The sequence below is a fragment of the Dinoponera quadriceps genome, unplaced genomic scaffold (assembly GCF_001313825.1).
Source record: "Dinoponera quadriceps isolate SergipeBrazil2010 unplaced genomic scaffold, ASM131382v1 scaffold5050, whole genome shotgun sequence".
Lineage (NCBI taxonomy): Eukaryota > Metazoa > Arthropoda > Insecta > Hymenoptera > Formicidae > Dinoponera > Dinoponera quadriceps.
In genome coordinates, this window is record NW_014560030.1 from 890700 (window position 1) to 912194 (window position 21495).

General features: G+C 40.8%; 3 protein-coding genes and 1 long non-coding RNA gene across 11 annotated transcripts in view; 2 read left to right on the forward strand and 2 right to left on the reverse strand.

Annotated features, from left to right (window-relative positions):
* The window catches only part of LOC106750610 (probable cytochrome P450 6a14), a 6436-nt gene extending 3217 nt beyond the window's left edge, over positions 1 to 3219 (forward strand). For all 4 annotated transcript variants that reach the window (XM_014631073.1, XM_014631075.1, XM_014631076.1 and 1 more), the window contains 3 exons: positions 6 to 227; positions 1154 to 1405; positions 2443 to 3219. In XM_014631073.1, the coding sequence (XP_014486559.1) occupies positions 6 to 227; positions 1154 to 1405; positions 2443 to 2609 (641 nt within the window). In that variant the 3' untranslated portion in view covers positions 2610 to 3219. The remainder of the gene's footprint in view (positions 1 to 5; positions 228 to 1153; positions 1406 to 2442) is intronic.
* Positions 3220 to 3669: 450 nt separating this feature from the next.
* On the reverse strand, positions 3670 to 6556 carry LOC106750590. 2 transcript variants are annotated; one of them, XM_014631036.1, is made up of 3 exons: positions 6266 to 6556; positions 4396 to 5973; positions 3670 to 4315 (listed from the first exon to the last, which is right to left on the reverse strand). In XM_014631036.1, exon 2 carries the CDS (start codon positions 5954 to 5956, stop codon positions 4457 to 4459), a length of 1500 nt encoding a protein of 499 aa, XP_014486522.1. In that variant the 5' UTR covers positions 5957 to 5973; positions 6266 to 6556; the 3' UTR covers positions 3670 to 4315; positions 4396 to 4456. The 2 variants fall into 2 exon arrangements, with proteins under 2 accessions (XP_014486522.1, XP_014486521.1); XM_014631035.1 differs by having other exon boundaries at positions 4396 to 6556.
* Positions 6557 to 6887: 331 nt separating this feature from the next.
* On the forward strand, positions 6888 to 20843 carry LOC106750598 (phosphatidylinositol 4-phosphate 3-kinase C2 domain-containing subunit beta). 3 transcript variants are annotated; one of them, XM_014631048.1, is made up of 27 exons: positions 6888 to 6910; positions 6985 to 7345; positions 7838 to 8073; positions 8253 to 8465; positions 8596 to 8666; positions 8727 to 8833; positions 9412 to 9676; positions 9850 to 10070; positions 10151 to 10259; positions 10345 to 10506; positions 10589 to 10818; positions 10891 to 10990; positions 11068 to 11487; positions 11704 to 11905; positions 11984 to 12157; positions 12219 to 12479; positions 12541 to 12729; positions 12801 to 13026; positions 13148 to 13294; positions 13372 to 13620; positions 13687 to 14123; positions 14190 to 14346; positions 15130 to 15365; positions 15569 to 15769; positions 17616 to 17812; positions 17920 to 18167; positions 18282 to 20843. In XM_014631048.1, the coding sequence occupies exons 3-27, from the start codon at positions 7838 to 7840 to the stop codon at positions 18453 to 18455; spliced, it is 5232 nt and encodes a 1743-aa protein (XP_014486534.1). In that variant the 5' UTR covers positions 6888 to 6910; positions 6985 to 7345; the 3' UTR covers positions 18456 to 20843. The 3 variants fall into 3 exon arrangements, with proteins under 3 accessions (XP_014486534.1, XP_014486532.1, XP_014486533.1); XM_014631046.1 differs by having other exon boundaries at positions 8596 to 8833; XM_014631047.1 differs by lacking the exons at positions 6888 to 6910; positions 6985 to 7345 and adding an exon at positions 7395 to 7682 and having other exon boundaries at positions 8596 to 8833.
* Positions 15917 to 17608, reverse strand: LOC106750600. Of its 2 annotated transcripts, XR_001374959.1 has the most exons (4): positions 17228 to 17608; positions 16984 to 17123; positions 16746 to 16838; positions 15917 to 16485 (listed from the first exon to the last, which is right to left on the reverse strand). It is a non-coding gene; the product is annotated as an uncharacterized LOC106750600 (long non-coding RNA). The 2 variants fall into 2 exon arrangements; XR_001374958.1 differs by having other exon boundaries at positions 16984 to 17608.
* Positions 20844 to 21495: the final 652 nt, after the last annotated feature.

The following is a 21495-nucleotide window of genomic DNA, read 5'->3' on the forward strand; positions in this document are numbered from 1 at the left end:
TATAGAATTAGACGAGAACACCATCGCGGCGCAGGCGTTCGTTTTTTTCGCCGCCGGCTACGAAACATCCTCCAACACAATCGCGTTCTGCCTTCACGAGCTAGCATTCAACCAGGAGATCCAAGAACGGGCCAGACGAGATATCCGCGACGCCATAGAGGCGCGAGGTGGAAAATTAACTTACGAGGCGGTACAGGAAATGAAATACCTCGACATGGTAATATCAGGTACGGCCTGAAATGATATCATTGATACAAAGAGCGGTGAGACTCGATTTGCGCTCGCCAAAATTGGATTTCTAAAGATTACCGAGGAGAAGAAGGGACAAGGTAAAAGAGAAAAATACTCTAAATTAAGACTCCAAATTAACACGTTGACCGGATGGCCCAATAATTTACGCATTGCGTCAGTCAAAAAATATGGTAGGACTCAGTCAAATTTAATTCAATCGCATTCTTACTTTATCGTATTCAACGGAAACAGATTATTCATTGACAAAATAATCGTCGTCGTTGTTCGTGAATCTCCGCTCAGTTTAGAATATTTTGACCCAGCAATCGTGTACTTCTATGGTTCGTAAAGGGTGGCCGGTTTATCGTCGAAGTAGAAAACTCAACTCTCTGACCGAACTAATATAAATATAAAATATGCGTAAAAAAACAGGGAGCCGATGAAACGTGCTAACGAATATATGCGTCATGATGCGCATTTATTTATAGTAATTTTGGTTGTTTAAGCTCTTTAGTCACGAAATAATGAAACTCGACTCGTGATGTTACGTGCTAATCGAAGAATCTTCTCGCATCTGAAAAATTTCCGCGACATCCTGTATTGAGAAAAAATATATCTAAAATGTAAAAAAAATACTTAATCGGTGGATATTAAAAGCATATTTACTTATACCAAGATACATATTTTTATACTGAAGAAACGTTTTCTTCAAATGAGAAAATACACGTTCCCTTAAATCTGTAACTTTGTCACGAGAATATAACAATGACTTGTTCTGTTTAAATAAAAGAATCTAAATTTAAGTAAATATGTCATTGGTACTCACCGAACAAATACTTTATTCGTTTTTAGGTTTTTTTTCTCTCAGTGTGGCGAGATATATGATAATTTACATTGAATAACAGAGGTAAATTTTACGCAGAGATCCTCAGAAAGTATCCACCGGCTCCGTTATTCTCGCGAAAGTGCGAGTATAAGTATCAGATACCGAGTAGCGAAGTCGAGCTACCGGCCGGCATGCGGGTGGTCATACCGATTTACGGGCTTCATCACGATCCGAATTATTATCCCGATCCGGCGACGTTCGATCCAGAGAGGTTCACGGAGGAGAATAAGCGCACGAGGCATCCTTACGCGTATCTTCCATTCGGAGAAGGGCCACGTAATTGCATAGGTGAGCTCCGGTTATACCCAGAATCGAATTTCAATCGTTTCTTACCTCACTGCGACGTTAAAATCTCTCGTTTGCTTCAACAGACGTCTATATATATCACGGGAGATTCGCGGCGAGTAAGAATAATTCGATGATGTAAAAAATCGAGACAATTCCAACATTTTATCGACCTTAACGATTATTGACGAAATGAAAGAAATTTGATTTTAACCGTGTCGCTTTAACTACGTGTCGCCGTGAATTCTACGAGCGTTATCCGAGGAGAATTTTAATCCGCTAATCTTTCGGATACCCTTCAGGCTGCGCTTTTGCGTCATTGATCGGGTATGAATAGATCGTTAATCTTTAATCGCTTTCCCCTTCCCCTAAATGGTTATGAACAGTATTCGCATTATAATTGCGAATAGCATATTAGGCAAACAGCCTATACAGAATTCATGGTGCTGCTGACTCAACGTGGCCACGTTACGTAATAGCGCTCGTATACTGAAAAGAGATTATCGATTCTCGGGGCCGACTTGAGAACAACGATAGAATTATTTCGCGACGATCGATGAGAAATTACACGTGGAATTCGCAAAAGGTCCGATGATTCCGCTCTCAATCGTCTTATCGCTCGTAACGAATATACTTCCTCCCGTATTTGCTCGCTAAGCTCATAATCCGAGCGCAAAATATTATTAGCGTTAAATCCCTTTGACGTTGAACTCTCGCTTATCTTCAACCGATCGTAACTAATAAACGATCGCAAAGGAGTGTGTCGCGCGCGCGAAATTTATCGCGGCAACTTTCCCCCTCTAAGTAATTATTTACTTTGGGGAGGACAAGCTGCAGATTTGCCCGAGCAAGCAGAGAGATTTATGCAACACGCAGGACACGATTACAATGTATCGTACTTCACGCAAAAACGTCCGACACGTTCCCGATAAGCTCGTAACGATAAGCCCGTTATTATTAAAGATCGATAAATGATAGCCGTAACGCCACTTTATCACGATCCTACGTTGACATTGACGCATTTCACCATTTTTTCGCAGGAATGCGGTTCGCGTTGCTGCAGATCAAGATGGGGATAATATCATTCCTCAAGGATCATCGGGTCGAGATCTGCGACAAGACGATCGTGCCGATCAAATTTAGCAGACGGAGTCTCGTCACCGCGAGCGAGACCGGCTTTTGGCTTTCCGTCGTGCAATCTTCCTAGATCTGGAGATTTTGTTTCGCTTGTAGAGACGATACGATGGAACACGTGTGTCGAGAACTCTTTTACGGTCGCATTAGGGATTTATACGTGCGTATAAATAACAACCTTTAATGCGGCGGAAATCTAATGAGAAAAGAATTACATGAGTTTTAGGAAAATATAGTCTTATATTAAACGCGAAATATAAAGGCGCTATAATATATAAAACTGATTTATAAAATGACATACATATTTACTTTAATTGTATAAATGACCTAACGATGTTATTAATTCTTTATTTATCTATATGTGAAATCGTTTTTCGTCGTTTGAAAGATATTCCTCGTTATTTCAGTACTGATTATAGACCACGAAATCACACCTTACAGTGTGGGGTGTATTTTATTTTTATATCGGTAAAACATACTTCTATAACGTGCAAATGCATGATCGCAAATAAAAGTATAAATTGTTTATGTGTATCAGGCATTTCTATTTACATGAAATAAATTTTACTTATTATGCATATGCTATTATTAATATTAATGTATTTTGGAATAATGAGTAATAAACTATACTCGGAAATGTACTGTCCAATTTCTCTTTTATTGAGACAAATACATATAAAGGATATTGAGTACAAAATTTATTTAAACCTTATGTCATATATATATAATTAAGGTTTCTAATTTGAATACTTATACTATGAATATCTGTCTTAGGCCTTAAGAAACGTAATAGTCCCTCTTATGTTTAAGACCATTTTAAGTTCATCTTCAGATGCTTTGTAGCCAATGAAGTAAGCCGTGCAGCATCTGAAGAGGAACTTAAGACGCTCTTAAATATAAGGACTATTACGGTTCTCAAGACAAGGTGAAAATTACAAATATTTTAGTAAATTCGTTCACTTTTGTAAGGGTACTCTTCATATTGTATAAACGTTATTGTTAAAAATATTTGACACGAACATTAAAAATAATACAATTTTGACACTATAATTTTAATATTCAGGAATATTACATTATCAAATATCAAATTATCAAATAAAAGTTTAAAAATATTTATAAGATATTATGTCGAAATATTTATAAAATCTATCTTTCAAAAGATTGATTTAATGCTTTCTACTTATTAGGATATTATTGAAATAATTACTAAAAAGTGGCAACGGACTGCCTGGCACCATCTAATAATGTTATGAAAAACCCGAATAACGTGAGGTTTGAGTCTACGCTAAGTAGTTCGTACTTTAACTAAAAAATGTAAAATTGTAAACCGGAACTAAGAGAGAGAAGTCTGAGCCTTTAGCTAAAGCGCGAATTTGTCTTCTGAACACATTACATTTTCAGTCAGTGCAGGTTATGGAAGACTAGCTATTACAATCAGTCTTGTTTATCAGTCTTGTTTCTCCTTTAGCAAAACATCTCCGGAAATACTGGTCTCAATCAGGTCAGAATCAAAGGATAGGATAAGATCCTTTATATAGAAATTCTAATGATCCTCTGGTTTTATCCACACAAATAGGTGTCGAGTGAAATGCTTTCTCTTGGCTATGCTTTTTCCGCTTTGGCAGGCCCCATTTTTATCATTTTTCCCTTGTATCTATCATATGTTCATCAAGTTGAACCTTCGGAAGCTGTGCAATATTTGGATTACATCATCGTTAGTAAGAAGTTCAATTGTTCAGAAGAATCGCCTCGTTTCACCGGTATATTTGTTTCTCCGAGCTAAAATAAAAGTAGGAAACAACATTACCCTAAAAGTAACTAAACAATTGCTGAACATACATAATTGAATCGATACATACAATTGGACATACACCGGTTACTAAATCCACCGGGAATTCTGCATGCATCTCTCACTAGACTTCACTCACATACTTCAATTGAAGTATTCTCATCCTGACCTTGTGTGGTTGCTATCGGTGAGGAACAGGTAGAAGAAACAGGCGAAGTTGCAGAACGAGCTTTTTCCAGAGACTGCAGCTTACTTTGTAAAATTGAAACTTTTAGCGACAGAAGTTCCAGCAATTTGAAAAACTGACTCAAATTCTTCGCTTCTATCTTCTTATCTGGCCCTTGCTGCAGATTCGCTTGTATCTTGTCAACAACTTCAGTCGCGATCTTCAAGTGGGTAGGTTGGGCTAATTTCTCACGTTCGTAATTCTTAATTTTCTTTAATATCCAGGGATAAAAATAATATTTATCCGCATAACACCATGCATCACGAAAACTCATATTGTTAACTTTCCTTACTTCTTCACCTACACATTTAATATGCATGATATAATATAAGATATCTTGAGACAAGATTGTACAAAACAAGGCATCTGAATTGATGGTTGATTCGAGGAAAGGGAAGGAAATATGTATCGATTCTGATTCAGAATACTTTGTGGCTTCCTCCTCTGCCTTAATTTCTTCTTCATCTTGACTTGGTGATGTCTCTACCAAAGAACTTGCTTCAGCATACTTTAACGATATCCCCTTTAATTTAATTTTCCCAGTTGAGAAATCCTCATATAATTTCTCCCAAATTGACAATCTATCGAAGGTCCGGCAACTGGCATCGCAGAACAATCTCTGTCTCGTTTCTTGAATATAGAGCTCTTGAAAAACATTCCTTTTGCCGGTAGGAGGAATCGGCCATCTCTTAATATTTTCACTTTTATACCTGCTGTCGCCCGTTAGAAGGAATAGAATTTTACCGTATACAGGATACGGGTGGAAATAGTAGTTAGGCTCGAATGACCAGCTAACCCTCCTTCCCCATATCTCTTCTGATTGCTTCGGATCAACGAACTTCTGTAAGGCCTGGATCATTCCGTCGGAGACTGTATACATCGATTCTGTTGCGGCAAGATCAAAAACATCGGTAATATGCTTTATAAAAAGATTCATCTTGGCTTTTTGTTCTTCTCTCGAATTTGCTGTGCTATCCTCGAAATTGGTGTTGAGATCGCTCATCGGTTTCGCGACGGCTTCGATAGCTTCCCAGAATTTGCTATAGTTTGTGTTTTCTCCTCTGTCTTCCTTGTTCGCGCCATTGTCAATCTCCAATATCTTGTCCGCTTGCAACGCTAGTTTATCCAAATCTTTTACTTCGCTGATAACCAATATATCCCGTACATACAGCGGAAGTACTTCGAGGAAAAGTGTTCGCAATACCGCGTCGGTACATTTTCCTGCTGCCAGATTTGTCAGTCTCTGCAGAACGAGCGACGGTTTCTCGTCTCTTCTTAATTTATACCCTCGCAGCTGTTCCCTTAACTGATTCATTTCTTCAAACAATGTTATGATTCTCAGCTTGAGCGCCTCATACCTTTTTCTGCCCGATCGATTGACTATGTCTAAAACAAGTTGCATCATCTCTGGCTCCAAGTTACCTATGATATAACAGTACTTGGTATAGTCATTTTTTATCTGATTTGCGGCAAAAAGCGATTCCACGAATGAGAACCATTGTCGTGGATTTTCCTCCCAGAAGGGAGGAAGTTCCAGGTTGGTTGGGATGATTCTTTCGACAGAATTTTCAGTGAGCATGCGAATTCCTAATGCTTTGAAATCCTCATTCATGGTCTCGATCTCTGCTGACGTATGCGGCAGTTCAGAATATTCTGATGACACGAGGTCGTCGGCTGCGTGCATTCGCGCATCAGTATTATCAATTAGCGTCACCATTCGCGTTGGAGTTGACCCGCTCATTTCTTCTCCTGAATCGTAGCTGTGGACTATCCTTGTCTTCTACACCAGTAGCTAACCTGTTCCCTTCTTTCCGCGCTTCCTCAATCGTAGCTGTGGACTATCCTGTCTTCTACACCAGTAGCTAACCTGTTCCCTTCTTTCCGCGCTTCCTCAATCGTAGCTGTGGACTATCCTGTCTTCTACACCAGTATCTAACCTTTTCTCTTCTTTCCGCGCCAACTTGTATGCTACCACAATTTCCACGTGGCAATAGGTTGTTCGTGTTGCCTGCACCGCCCGTTGGCATTTCTTTAAAAAGAAGAGCTGTCATTGGATATCGCATTCGTATATTTCCACTGCGCGCAGAGCCTAAGATTCCGAGAAATGAACCAATCAAAGTCAATGATTTTCTTTGAGATCGAAAATAACCTTCTATGACTGGCCAATTTCTTGCGTCTTTACGATTAGGCAACTAATGCAGAATCAGCTTTAAATGTAAGTAGCCTTAAGTTCAGATTATGAATATCGGCTTTAATATATGTCCCAATGACAAAGCGAACTTTTTATTTTCAAGTAATTCCATCGAATGACAAGTGAGAGGACGTTTTTACTCACGCGTAAAACTAAAACGACTCAAGAGTAAATAAGATGATTTTTATTATTTTACACCACGACTCGGCCGGTGGCAAGTCAAAAGAGCCTTTATTTTTCAGCAGCACAACAACGACGGAACGGACAAGCCATTATATCTTACGTTTGTTCGCTGCTGGAAAATCGCGACGATTGTAAGAGCTATTTTCCAGTGCCGTAGACACGGGAAATTGAGCTCTGCAATAATTCGCACACCGGTTTCTCGATGCCCCGTATAGTTGAGTACAGTTGAAGACAAAAGGATGCGGCTCTCCTGATACGTCACGGCGCTGCGTTGGTGGATCGTCATCAGCCGAGCGAAGGGGAAAGATTAGAGAGAGAGAGAGAGAGAGGGAGAGAGAAAGAAGAAGATGGAGAAAGAAAAGTAGAGAGCGTTTCGAAAGCACTTGTCAGCGAGACAGTTTCGTCGGGAATAATGCCACGGTGAGCCATCAGTATCCGTATTTCGCGACCGCAAAACTCTCGCCTATCGTAAGAAACGATAACGCGGCTCTTTAAACAGCGCTCGCTATCACGTCACTCCTGCTTCTTATCGCTACACGCGGCGTTACATTACGTTCGTACTGGCCAGTAGCGTACGCATCACGCACGACAGAGCATTTGTCGGGAATCTCGATGTCCGTCCAATATACTCGATTCGGAATGTCACGGGGCGAGCCGCGCGACAGACAGTAGTAGACGCTCCCCGAACGGACGTCTCGAGAGACAGAGAGTGGTTATTCACCTCGACGATCGAGCGAAAGTCACCGGTTGTGTTTAGGTCCGAGCGTATTACTTGACAGTCAGAACGTGCACACACGTATATGTGTGCCGTTACACTTTGTCGAAGGATTATCAGTGCAAATGACGAGTTTTCGCAATTTACAAATTATGATATCACGACGTGCTAAGAATAACCCTTTCTCTTGGTTCTAGATGTCACACTGCGGTAAGAACAGCTGCGATCGGAGGACTGCGGTGATTGATCATGAGAGGCAGTTTCAGGAGGACTTGGAACGAGCCCAGGCACTTAGCTTGGAAAGCCTGGCCCTGGAGAAATTTAGGCTGCAGAAGCTGCAATCCAACGTGCAACAGTTGTGCTTCGGACAAAATAGTGTGTGCAATACAAATAGTGCGGCATCGGAGACAGATGGGTGTTCGCAAGGAGAGAGGTAAATTCATTGCGATGTATTTATTCGCTCATTTTCTTAGTTTAGCGTGATCATATATGACAGTAAGTATTGGTATACCCAATAAGATTTGTGACAACTTTTACCATGATCCAAAGGATAGAATATGTAATAATTGTGCGAGAATAATCAAGTGAAACCTCACTGTCCGATTTTTATAGATCCCAGTGCAGAAGTCGACCAAGACCGGGATCTTTCAACACAAATCAAAAGAACGCCGTGATATTGGCACCGCCGCCTCCAATACCATGTAGGAGAAATTCAACGACCGCCGCAGCCAGTCAAAATCCCTCTACCGACCTGATCAACTTTACGAGCCCTGTGAAGCAGGATAATCTAGCCGAATATTGCTCCACACCACCTCCACCGCCACCGTAATATATTTCGCTTGCGCGCGCAAGCGTTCTGATAAAACGCGCTGATATATTCGTTTTGATAATTTTTCACACACATACATATGCAATACCTTGGTTCTTAATACATATTATAAATATATTGTTCCAGAAAAGCACCGGTAGAGCCTAAATGGGATACTCACCCGTCTTTGCTAAAGAGACAGTCAAGAGTGTCACGAAGTAATAGCTCAGTCGGCGCATATCATTCCAGAGATTTCAGATATCATTCTCTTTCTCCAGGCCCGCGATCTTCCACGGCACCGTGTACACCAGGAACGCCAGGAATTAGTCCTATCATGTCGAGAGCTAGTAGCGTTAGCAACAATGTACCTGATATCGCACCACAGGTAGTTGACATTTCCGTAGGATCTAAGATGTCTCTTCTTCTAAAAAGAAAAAGCGAACATTTCCGAAGCAGAACTTTTTTTTTCTTTTCCTTCTTTTTTCTTCGTTTGGCCGGTAAAACTTATCCGGAATCGAATATGGAGTGCCTGGTTAAAATGCAGTTTTTCTTGCAGCCGGCATGGAAGTCAATTACATTTAAGCATTTTTTCTTCAGACAGGTATTACCATATCTGACGATGCGGCGGAACATGCGCTCATTCCTTTTTTCACGATAATGACTTTAGAGATAGAAATCGGTAGTAACGTTAGTCGCTACATTATTTAAAAAAATGGTCATAAGAAGCGTTTTTCTTTTCTTTTTATATCATTTAGTATAACTGAATTATTATATCAATATTTTATACATAATGTCTACACAAAATAATGTCAAATAGGTTCACGTTTTTCACCTATTTTCCAGCGAATTCAAAGGTATTTTCGTTACATATTGTACTGTTATTGCTAATTTCTCGAGCGAGGAATGTTCATCAATGCATGACGAATGAAACGCTATCTTGACGGTTGCATATTTCTTTTCTAGATTCCTCCATTGCCCATGAATTACAGACCAACTGTTGCGCCTGCTATATGCGCGCCGTCAATATCAACATTCTGTATGGACGACGAACAAACGTTGAACGTGCTGAAAGTGATAGAGAAGAAGCCAAATAGCAATCTGATAGATTTGAGTAATTTCGAGCATACGGAGGACAAAACAAATGTACGAGTTAGCGTACTGGAAGCGTTTGATCCATTACTCATAAAGACTGACAGTAGAAATGATGCCGCGCAAGATTATAAAGATGGTCAGTCGTAAAATTCTGTAGTTTTTAATGAATTATTATTAATGTTGCATACGAAACGCTACACGTTAAGATCTAAATATAATGCGGCTAAAATATTATCTGCATGCAAAATATGTATATAATAAATAAGTGGATTTTGTTACTCCGTCGTTACCAGAGACTAATTTTTACAGACTCGCAATCGCAAGTTAGCGGCACCGTATACGACCCGTTCGATCCGTTCGATTATATGTACAGCACAAACGAAAGCGCCAACTCGGATCCAGTTTACGTCGCCGTGGAGAAATCCGCGAAATCGCCGGCTATATCGCCGGCTGCACCACCTCCATTACCACCTCGGAATTCGTCTGCATGGAACACCATAGAGAGACGGAAAACTTCTCTGGATCGTCGAGTAAATTTCGAACAATTCTGTTTTTCCCTTTTTCTTTCTTTGACGAAACAACTATTTTACGTCTCGACATTTGCTTCCAGCAAAAGCGTCAAACACGTTTGTACGAGAACGTAACGGTCATAAAAACCAGGTCTTCTCTTCACGATTGTGACTTGAAGGCGTTCCACAAGATGATCAGGTCTGTGCGAGGTTGGTAGGAAACGACGGTTTTGTCACACATCTTTCGCATCGTCAATCGTAATCTTCGTTGCTCACAATGTAAAAATCATTTAAGGCGAATTTCCGTTCAATAATCCCACTACGAATATCGGCTACGTTGTGAGCCCGATGATGGAGAACTTGTACCCAGACGGTACCAGTATAAAATTGGTAGTTCATCCGCAATTGGCCAATAGCGATAAAGACCCGGCGCCATCTATCTCCTTCACCTGTAATGGTAAGTTAAATGGATTTATTTACGAAACGCCGATTATCGCCCCGTATCTATGTTGTGTCACTTTAAACGCTCTCAATTTCAGTGAATTGCAGCGTCGAACATGTTATTCTGAACGTCGCCTGCTCCCTGGAGGATGAGGATACAGTGAACGTGGAAAAGTATTGTTTGAGAGTATGGGGACTGGCTGAATACCTTGCGCCTAACACAACCTTAGCACAATACGAATACATACATCAGTGTATAAAGTTAGAAAAGGACATCGAATTAGCTATAATGAGCAGGTCACAAATTAAACAATCCATTGCTCGAACGGTCGGTATCATGCATACACATATATAAGCATTCAAACATCTCACGTTGCTCACGCTGCTTTCTCTATTTCAGCTGCATGACGATAATCGCGATCAGTGTTTAAAATTGGAAGATATTCTGCCGAACGAGCCGTTACAACCTATTTCATACGATACACTACTTATTCTACTAGGTACATCTCTACATACACATAGAACAAGTATATATGTATAAGAATTTGGTTTCTATTGCATCGTCGTGCGTTTACAGAAACGGTGGAGAAGGAAATGGAGCGCGTAGAGACTGCAGCGATACAATTGGCCACGACGAATCAAGGTTCCAGCCTGCTACCTCAGCTCCAACCACGCGGCGTAGTGCAGGCGGTAAAAGCGGTGTGCGCCTTAATGGGAAGCATCGAGACGTTCGAGATCACAGAGGCAGTTGACAATTTCGTGAATGCCTGCTGCCAGTTTCTGCCGCAAGCTCACACAGCCAATATAGAGTGTAAGAAGCCGGAGATCCTGCACGAGGACGGTGATTACGCTGTTGTTACTTTGAGAAAGAAGTTTCCGGACGTGATCGCCTCGCACTGTCACAAAATCCGCGACGCTGTTCAAGAACTCGTCGAAACCTACTGTCACGCGTTCAGGGTGGACTTTCAGTTGAACAGCAAAGGAGAGTTTCCGACAAGTAAGAAGAGGGTTAAACTCTTTGATATGTAGTCAGTCACAACTGAAAAGTCGCAGTCCTTTGATATAAGTTTCGAAACGCATTCCAATAGGAGAATGTGTGTTTTAGTCATTCTCAGAAGGTATACTTACCGAAATGCATCGAAAACAAGTATCGAAACCTTTTCGTGGCCGACCATATATATAATATGCAAATTGTTGCGTTTCTGTTCAACAGACACGCTAGTCTCGTCAGAAGTGATCGATACTATTCTGGTGCGTGTCGGAGCACTGCACAGACTACCGAACTCGTGGAAACACGACGATTATATAGTGGCAGCTCAGATCTTTCATGGAACCAGGCCGGTGGGGAACCCCGTCTTGTCGGAACCGACGGCAGTCAGCACGAATTTTTACCCGAGAATTTTGTTTAACACGTGGTAAGCGTTTAGAATACACTCGTGACGACTTTCTCGCGCGTGCGATCAATCCAATCAAAGTGATCTCATTCGCACAAGGTTGGAATTTCGCGGGATAAGTGTGTGTCAAGTGCCGAGGGAAGCCAGACTCGTGCTGGTTCTCTACGGCCGCACTTTGCAGCCGGCCGAGCACGAGTCGAACTCCTCGGCGGAGAACTCGATGCAGAAAGAGGAGCTTGGATGGGGCGCCATACAGTTCTTCGATCACGACGGGTAAGTAATGGCTATCGTTCAGCATTATCTTCACGTCACCTGCTATGGTTTCTTTACACAGCGTTATGAGCCAAGGGAGCTTCTTTCTGTCCCTCTGGCCAGCCATCGCAGACAGGAGACTAGGCCCGGCGCCGGCGCCCGGAATTCACCCGCACGGCGACACTCACCCCATCGTGGGATTAGAATTGCCCGATTACGGAGGGAAGGTATTGTTCCCCACCGAATTGAGGGATCACGACGTCGAGTCGCTCGACTTCAATTCGCTGGATCAAAATACGCAGGAGCTACTGATAGACATCACGCAGCAAGACACGTTTTCGAGGTACACGCGCCCTTTAGTAACGCTCGAGAGATCTCATTTCACGAGATTCCTCTTTCTCCAGGCCGCCTATCGACGAAAGGGAGATTCTGTGGGAGAAGAGACACTACTTACACGACAGGCCCGAAGCTCTGCCCAAAGTATTATTAGCCGCGCATAGCTGGGACTGGGCGTGCTTGCCGGATCTACACGCGTCGCTCCGAGTTTGGAGTCCGCTGCCTCCGGTGCAGGCCTTGCAGTTGCTCTTGCCGTGGTACGCTTGTCGTGGTAATCATTTTTTCCGATCACCGCTGTTGTTTATTCCCTTTTCTCTCCCCGTCACAGTTTCCCGGACATGAAGGTCAGAGAAATGGCAGTCGGGTGGATCCGCGAGCTGAGCAACGACGAATTGGTGGATTATCTGCCGCAGTTGCTGCAAGCGATGAAGCACGAGACGTACGAGGCTTCACCCCTGACGCGATTTCTATTGGAGCGTGCCTTACTTTCACCGCGAGTGGCTCATCATATCTACTGGTTGTTAACTCAAGCGCTACCGGGACAAAGTCCTCAGGTAACCGTTATTAATCGCTTTTAGCATAACTATTTGGAATACCAGCGATTTATTGTCAAACGATAGTACGATTTATCAACAACTGTTCTGTGTTAGATACGTTACAACTTTTCTTCCATAGAATTCTGCCGAGATCGCCGCGGAAGATGACAAAGCTATCAGTTATGCTCGTTATCACCGGAGACTGCAGTTAATGTTAAGAGCATTATTGGATGTTATCGGAGATGCGCTGAGAAATAGTTTCCTTACTCAACAATTGTTAGTTAAAGTACGTCGCAATTTTATCGAATATATATGTGTGTGTGTGTGTATATAAGTTACGATTTATATGCATTATTTGTATAGAATCTTCACGAGGTAGCTGAAAATATCAAAGTCACGAAGGAATCGTTGCGCATGGAAACGCTGAAGAGCGGCTTGCAAAATATACACTGCCAGTTGATGGAGGACGACGGCACGTGTCTGCCGTTGTCCCCCAGTAAGTTAGCGTTCGGCATCAATGTATCGACATGTTCCTATTTCTCGTCGTTCACTCTCCCATTGAAAATTAACTTCATCGGTTGTGACAGTGTGATAAGCCCGGCGATCTTCAAGGTGCGTTTGTGATCGACACACCGCATTTTCCGAGGTTCACACGTATCCTATTCTTTTTTCTCACAGGTCGGTGACGATTTACAGCAGGATATGCTGACCCTCCAGATGGTACGTATTATGGACAAGTTGTGGTTGAAGGAGGGTCTCGATTTAAAAATGGTCACTTTCACCTGCGTGCCGACCGGCCCCAAGCGTGGAATGATAGAGATGGTGACGAATGCGGAAACGTTGCGGAAAATTCAAGTCGAATTCGGTCTGACCGGTTCGTTCAAGGATCGGCCGATCGCGGAGTGGCTGGCCAAGCACAATCCCTCGGAATTGGAGTACGAGAGAGCGGTGGAGAATTTCACAGCGTCTTGCGCCGGTTACAGTGTCGCGACTTATATCTTAGGGATTTGCGACAGGCATAACGATAATATCATGCTGAAAACGTCCGGTCATTTGTTTCATATTGATTTCGGCAAGTTCCTTGGCGACGCACAAATGTTCGGGAACTTCAAAAGGTGAGTGTATTTTTCTTTGAATTCGAGAGAGGTGCGTAATGTTACGTATCATATTTTTCATCATAGAGACAGAACGCCGTTTGTGCTGACGTCGGACATGGCATACGTTATAAATGGAGGGGACAAACCCTCGGCGAAATTTCACCATTTTGTAGACTTGTGCTGTCAAGCGTTCAATGTAGTCCGAAAGCATGGAAATCTTATTCTTCATCTGTTTGGACTGGTATGTTATGATTTCACAAACATCACGGTAAGGCTTATGTAAAAGAATCATTTTTTTTACTATGATCTTTCAAAAATAGAATTCGATTTCGCCTAAGATATATATAAATAATAACGCAGTCGGTAAATTTCCCACGTTTTTCATCAATTTCGACATTTTAAACGGCGTGTCATCAGCTACAAGAGCAGAGGCACGCAGATTATACAATCGAAGCTTATCAACGTGAGACGGAATCGCATGAATGAATGAGTCGTTCGATTAAAAGATACAGAATCTTTAGCACGATTCTGGAGTAATTGTTTTGCGTAATCCGGCAGACTGGTTATATCGTGTGTTAGTGTAATGCGCTTGCAGTGGAAGAATTCACGAGTTATGTGGTCTACCAGTCCGTTATGAAAACAACGAAACCACAACGGAAGAACTTATCCATATGCTTTATCAGAAAGCGGACCGCGTATCGCCTGAAACTATATACGCTGTACTTAATTAGCCGTTTATCGTTCGTGCTCTTGTAATATCGTATGCTGCAGCAGTCTGAGTCAATCGTTTTGTGAGTGCGGTGCCGTTGGGAACGGGGATAAAAATAAGAGAAGCCGTTGCGAGGGGATTTTTTTTTTTCATTAGAGAATATTCGAAAGATAAAGCACAATGGACGAGCTGATATCTCAAAAGAACTTCCTCAGTGATCTCCATAAACAAGATCTGATAGCGCGGAAACTTCACGATATCGAGATAAAGGATCACTTGAATCAGGCGCGAATGAACGTATACACCACTTCGCAGATGACCTCGTCCGGTATTCCCGGCGTGACGATGGACGCGGTCAGTTATGTGCAGAAAGCCCTCCTGCCCGGGCAAACGAATCCCGAAGCAGCCGCGACCTTCGCCCGGATGATCGAGAGCTCGCTGAAGAGCTGGTTCACGCAGTTCAACTTCTTCCTGCACAACCTGGCGCAGCTTAGATTCTCCGGGGACCATAACGAGGGAGAACTCCTGTCCTTCATCCCGCGCACGTACACGTAAGTTTTTTTATTCCTTGCTTTTTCTCTTAAAAATTGCAAGAGCGAAAAAACGGGAAATTCCAAACCTCTCCGAAGGTATTTACTTCGTAAGTACTTTTATTCGCTTCAAGTGTATTGTAGCGCCCTTCAAGCGCACGATTTTTTAATCACACATTTATTATATATACAATTTTAAACGAGATTTATAACTATTATAACAGAATGCAACAAGAAGGCCAATTAACAAGCGTTCAGGTTCACGGCTATCAGAAACGCTACGATCCGGAAAAATATTACATGTACATTTTGCGGATACAACGGAAAGGCCAAGCGGATCCGACGTATCTGTTCCGGTCATACAAAGAGTTTTGCGAATTCTACCAGAAATTGTGCATACACTTTCCGCTTGCCAAGGTGACCAGGTAAGAATCACTTATTCTTCTTTCCGTGCAATGCTTAAAATCAAGTTAAGCGTGTAGATTATAATACATCTATTCTAAGACAAAGGACGCATTATATATAATATTTTTCTCTATATATAATTAAAGCACTGTACATTATATATATATATATATATATATATATATATAAATAACGCGAACAATAAGTAGAAGAATCCGAATTGCTATACGAATATATACGTTTTCCTCGAAATACCTTCACATGTAATACGCAACACATAATTTCGCAACATTGGTCACTTTTCAAATTACTAATTCGGCTTCCTGGCCGAGAAGATCATTTGAAATATGGCTTCGATCTTCATTTATTTGTTCTTCGTGTATCGACGACTGTCTTACCAAGTTTGAATCTTCGATAGATACAGTAGGTTCCTCATTTTTAACTGCATAGTTATTACGTTGCGAATCAATATTCGACGACGACGACGGTGATTGACTCGTAGGATCTTCTTTTGCACGTTGTTTTCTTTCGTTTCTCGTTAAATCACTTGCAATCGAAGAAGACACGGCTGAGAGCGTGTAATCGTTTTTCCGTATTGCCGATGCATTGGATTCAATATACGAAACTTGCCTGTACACACCTGTCATTGTTGAAACTTTATACGCGTCTTTCTTATTTAGCGATAAACGTGCTCGAAACCACTTCAGGCCCATTTTGCAAAATCGATATTATAAACCTTTAAAAATAAATTCTCTATTAGAGACTTAAACTATCTTAAATGATTTCTTAAAATATCTCACAGATAACGCACATAATCTCTCATGAATATTTATAATAATATTGAAATAATATTATATATATACACACAATGTATCTAAATATAATTTACGAAAACTTCAACATACGCTGATCTGTTATTTTAACATATGATCTTAACATATGATAACACTGATGACACATGATTTTAACATATAATAACACTGATCTGTTACTCACTTTTACGAAAAGAAAGTTTCGACAAATTGATGAGTTGTGATCTGATAAATTCCTCGAAGATATTTATCTATTTATTGGATATATAATCTGTAACTAAAATTATATACATATGTACAAAATATCGATACCTTATTATGCGTCTGCAACAATTAATTCTTCGCATAAGGTACGATAAAGTGGCACATAGCATTAATAATTCTACTCCACAGTTAGTATCGATAAACAATTATTTACTCACGATGCGGAAGTGTCGGAGAAGCTGTCATCGCCTCGTAATTATCGTATTAGTGTGATTTCGCAGTACGATATGACCGGAGCATTATCACTTTTGAAGCGTCAATTCAATAATTGCACATTATCACGAACGAAAACTGTACTCTGAAAAGAAAAAAGAAACACGACAAGAAATGAAGGAACGTCGCGTGGCAAAGAGTGCGGAGTATCTTAAGGCACAAAAAGAATCGTCGCGCACAAAGTCGCACCTTTTGATACGCGTTATCTCTCCAGATTGCTCGATATTAGTCAGACATATCTCACATGTTTAGCAGTCTCTTAGTCACGGTATGATTAATTTCAGCACGAATACAAATATTGTAAGGAATAATTGACTCTTTCCGCTCGAATTAATGCTGTATAAATTCATATATGTACTGTAGTATATTTCACGATACCAGCGTTGCTTGGCACGACCATCTCAACTCTGATACGTTATTCATTTATGAAAAGATATCTTCATAAACACACACATACACACATACACACACACACGTTGACGCTTCGAGCGTGAGACACGGGTGTTTACAAATACCGAGATGCGCCATTCATCGTCATTTTAATGACACAAGCTCTGGATTTCCATTTGTTTTGCAGCCTGCCGAGCGGAATAAGCGTCGGGCGTTCCAACATTAAGCAAGTAGCTGACAAACGGCGGGCGGATATAGAAAAGTTCCTCGTGAGTCTGTTCAAAATGGCACCGGAAATATCTCAGAGCGATCTGGTGTACACTTTCTTTCATCCGTTGTTGCGAGATCAGCAGAACGCTGATATTCGTCTGCGTAAAGTCAAAGGTGAGGCTCGACACGTCTTCCGAAAGTTACACCCTCTATATGACAGTTTTAATTTTAAATTTGATCACCTTGTAAGTCTTCTCTCTCTCTCTCCTTTGATGTATCAGTTGGAAACTGGTGGGCCGAAAAGAGAGTCAGAGACAATGCGCAAAACGGCCAGATCAAATTGTCCTTTCACTATGCCCGTGGCACCCTGTCCGTCATGGTTTGCCACGCTCGTGGACTCCCTAAAGTGGCGAACGCTCAAGAACCGAACACGTACGTGAAGGTATACCTCAAGCCCGATCCCACGAAAGCGACCAAACGGAAGACGAAGGTGGTAAAGAAGAACTGTCATCCGTCGTTTATGGAAATGGTGAGGAACAGTTCAATGCGAAAATAAATGTGCGTCAAACAATGAGATACTCGTGTGCAGTTGATTAATTAATTAATCGTTCGTCTCTTTTTTTCCTTCTTATCGCGCAACCAGTTGGAGTACAGAATGCCTCTGGAAGTGATAAAGGAGAGAACGCTAGAAGCGACGATATGGAATCACGATACCTTGCAGGAAAACGAGTTCCTCGGTGGCATAAGTTTGCCGCTCGGACGCCTCGACTTGACGAACGAAACCATCGAGTGGTTCCCGTTGGGTAGCGTGCGATGAAGCGAGTACACACAAAGACTGTTTCAGAGTCAAGTCTCTCAATGCTCATAGAGATTAGAAGTCGTCAGTCACGTCGAGAGATGCGCAACGTATCGCACAATATTAAAAGCTTCTTCATTTATGCACAAGCAGGTTCACCGCGCTTATACTCGCGATAATAAAAGTAATCTTTATTTATGCGAATCGCGTCTGACGGAGCGTCGCTTCGTCCTTAACGGAATAATCTCGCGTTTTACGAAATGAACACACGGTAGGTGTTAAGAAGTATATGTGATATATCCGAGAAACGGTTACATGCAGGGGAAGAGTCAACTTCTTACAAGAGTTGCTGAGGAATATCAAGCATAATAATTATCAAAGTAGAAATATATCCAATTGAAACACTCGTTTGCGCACTTGTTTCTTTCCGTTCAGGGGGGGGGGACCCTTCAAATGGTCACGAGCCGTCGCTCGTGGGCTCGCATGATAATCGATTATGACAGAAGTTGGGTGACAGTATGCACGGTATAAATAGCAGTCCTTTATTTTATTCTTCACGAGTAAGAATATCATAAAAATACTTATGTTTTTTCTGAATCCTGCAGTCGTGACGTCGGATACTCTTCCTGTTACAAGCAATTATCGAATGCGAGCTAGCGAATAGCGGTTCGCAATCTTGCACCGTTTGTTGCGCTTCTAACATTATCGCAAAAGGTTTGTGTAAACTAGGACTGCGAAACAATAATCAGTCTTGAAACAGGTATACAACGAGTATAATTAAGTGAGCATTCCAAGAATCGATTCCAATTAATTTCCAATCGAGCGAGCTTGAATATGCGTGCTGAATGTGATTTTTCTTTCAATATTACAAGCCATAAATAACGACATAGGTTGTAGAATTGTGTTAAACGACTATTTGATCCGCCGATCACGGAATCTGTTGTTTCGACGTAACAATCACTTCACCCATTCGCGTATCAATTTTAGAATTAATTAATTAACCAATCCAAATATCTGTTTCAGAACCGATTGCCATTTCTCACTGCCCTAAAACAAACCGTTGTGCAAACGAGTGTTTACACATGGTTTCAATATGATTTAAACATTTTTCTCGATCTCGCAATTGGGAACGCAACAGAAGGCCTGTTGAGAGAGCCTCACTTCTGGGTATCAATCTAAAACAAGTTCTTTCATTGATTCTCATCGGCTGCCGAATTCCAAATTACATCGAAAAACGATGTAAACTGTTCAAGTTGTAATGAAACTGAGTGTCACGCACACACACGGTCCGTCGCGCAAAGCAATGAAGCTTTTTTCGACGCATTTTGATATCCCGTGTGGCGGACATCAAAACCGCAATTTTTGAACCTTAACATCTTGCAAAACATGAAGCTAAGCATGCCACGATTCATTCATGCGTGTGTATCTCGTGTAATCGTAAATTAAACACAAGAGTGTTTCATGACTGCGTCGCAAAAGTGGAGCACAGAGATAATCGAGCGAAAATACACTGTCAAGTTTTGCTTCGCGAAAGTGCGATGGACACGTGCGAAAACTTATCGGTCTAAACTTTATCTCCAATACAAACTTTTCGATGACGCGAGGAACTGTTTGAGACAGCCAAATTTCATTGATCTCGTGAAAGTTTTCTGTTTCACTTCGGTGACGCAATCGGTAAACTCTTGTCATTGTTGGCAAGATTTCAAGGTTTTTATTTCTCTCTCAAACCGACCGGCGATTTTCAAATACGATGTTGGCACATAGCACTGGTAGAAAAGGTTGGTCTAATTACTTTGGTGACAGATCGCGGTATGTTGAAATATATGGGATAAATAGACATTGGGGAAAATGACGATTACAGCATTGCAGAAATTTAGAATTGTATCGCGTTTATGTATATTTCTCTAATTATATTTTTTGACAGGGAATGTGTCTGAACGTATGAAGAATTCATCGTGAATCGAATAAATTTCCGCACTGGAAGTTTGCTCTTTTAAAGGAATTTTATACACTTATTTATTTATATCACTTTTTACCGACTATCGATGACCAATTGTAAATAGAAGCTAAATGTATTTTATATGACACGCAATTGTGGAATCATTTGTGAATCAGTCATCAAGCTCTAAATTTCTTTTTTGATGACATTTTGTAGTCCGAACGAGAGTTCGCAATTTCCTATCATAAATCTAGTTAAGTGAAAATCGAATTATACATGTATGTATAACATACAACATATAGCGAAATCATGTTTTATGGATTTATGGTGTTATTTTAATATTAGAAGGAAACGTAATTATTTACATAATCGTCTGATGTAATGGCCTCATTTATACGTATTATTAACGAAATTATGTGTAAATATGCTATTAAATTTATGTAATAAATCATCTTTTTGTGTTGCTTCTATACATGTGTTGCTCGAATTGACAAATATCTAAAGTATAGTCTGCGGAATGAATTTCATTCGAGTCCTCTCAAGTTACGAATGGCAAAACAAGCACTCCCTGAAGCACAAATACGTAATATAAATGTCAGGTTTTATTATACGATTGAAACGAATGCATTTCTTCCATTTCCTTCGTCTAATTTCGTATTTTCGAAAAGTATCGAGAGACATTGAATTGAATCTTTTTTGGTACGATTATATAAGCTCACACGATCGCCTATTATATAATAGAACATTCCCAATGAAATTCATATATATATATGTATATAAAGTTGAATATGTGAAAAATATATAATATTACAATAATATTAAATAATATTACGTGCTTATAGGAATTGTTTTTGTTACGATAGAAGGAGGTTACTTGATTCTCCTGATTACGAATATCATAAATATACGATGATCTTTTCCAGATTTTAGACATAATTTGAGAAATGTTTTTGTGTGCAAGACAGGCTCTCTGTAAAAGATTTCCGTCGTAATTCCTGCCGGTCCTTGAATAAATGTTAATATTATTTTCAAGTGATCTCTTGCATCTACTTCTTACTTCTTTCTTGGTAAATATTTTCATTAACATCCGCATTCATCTCGTTGTTTGTAATATTTAACTAA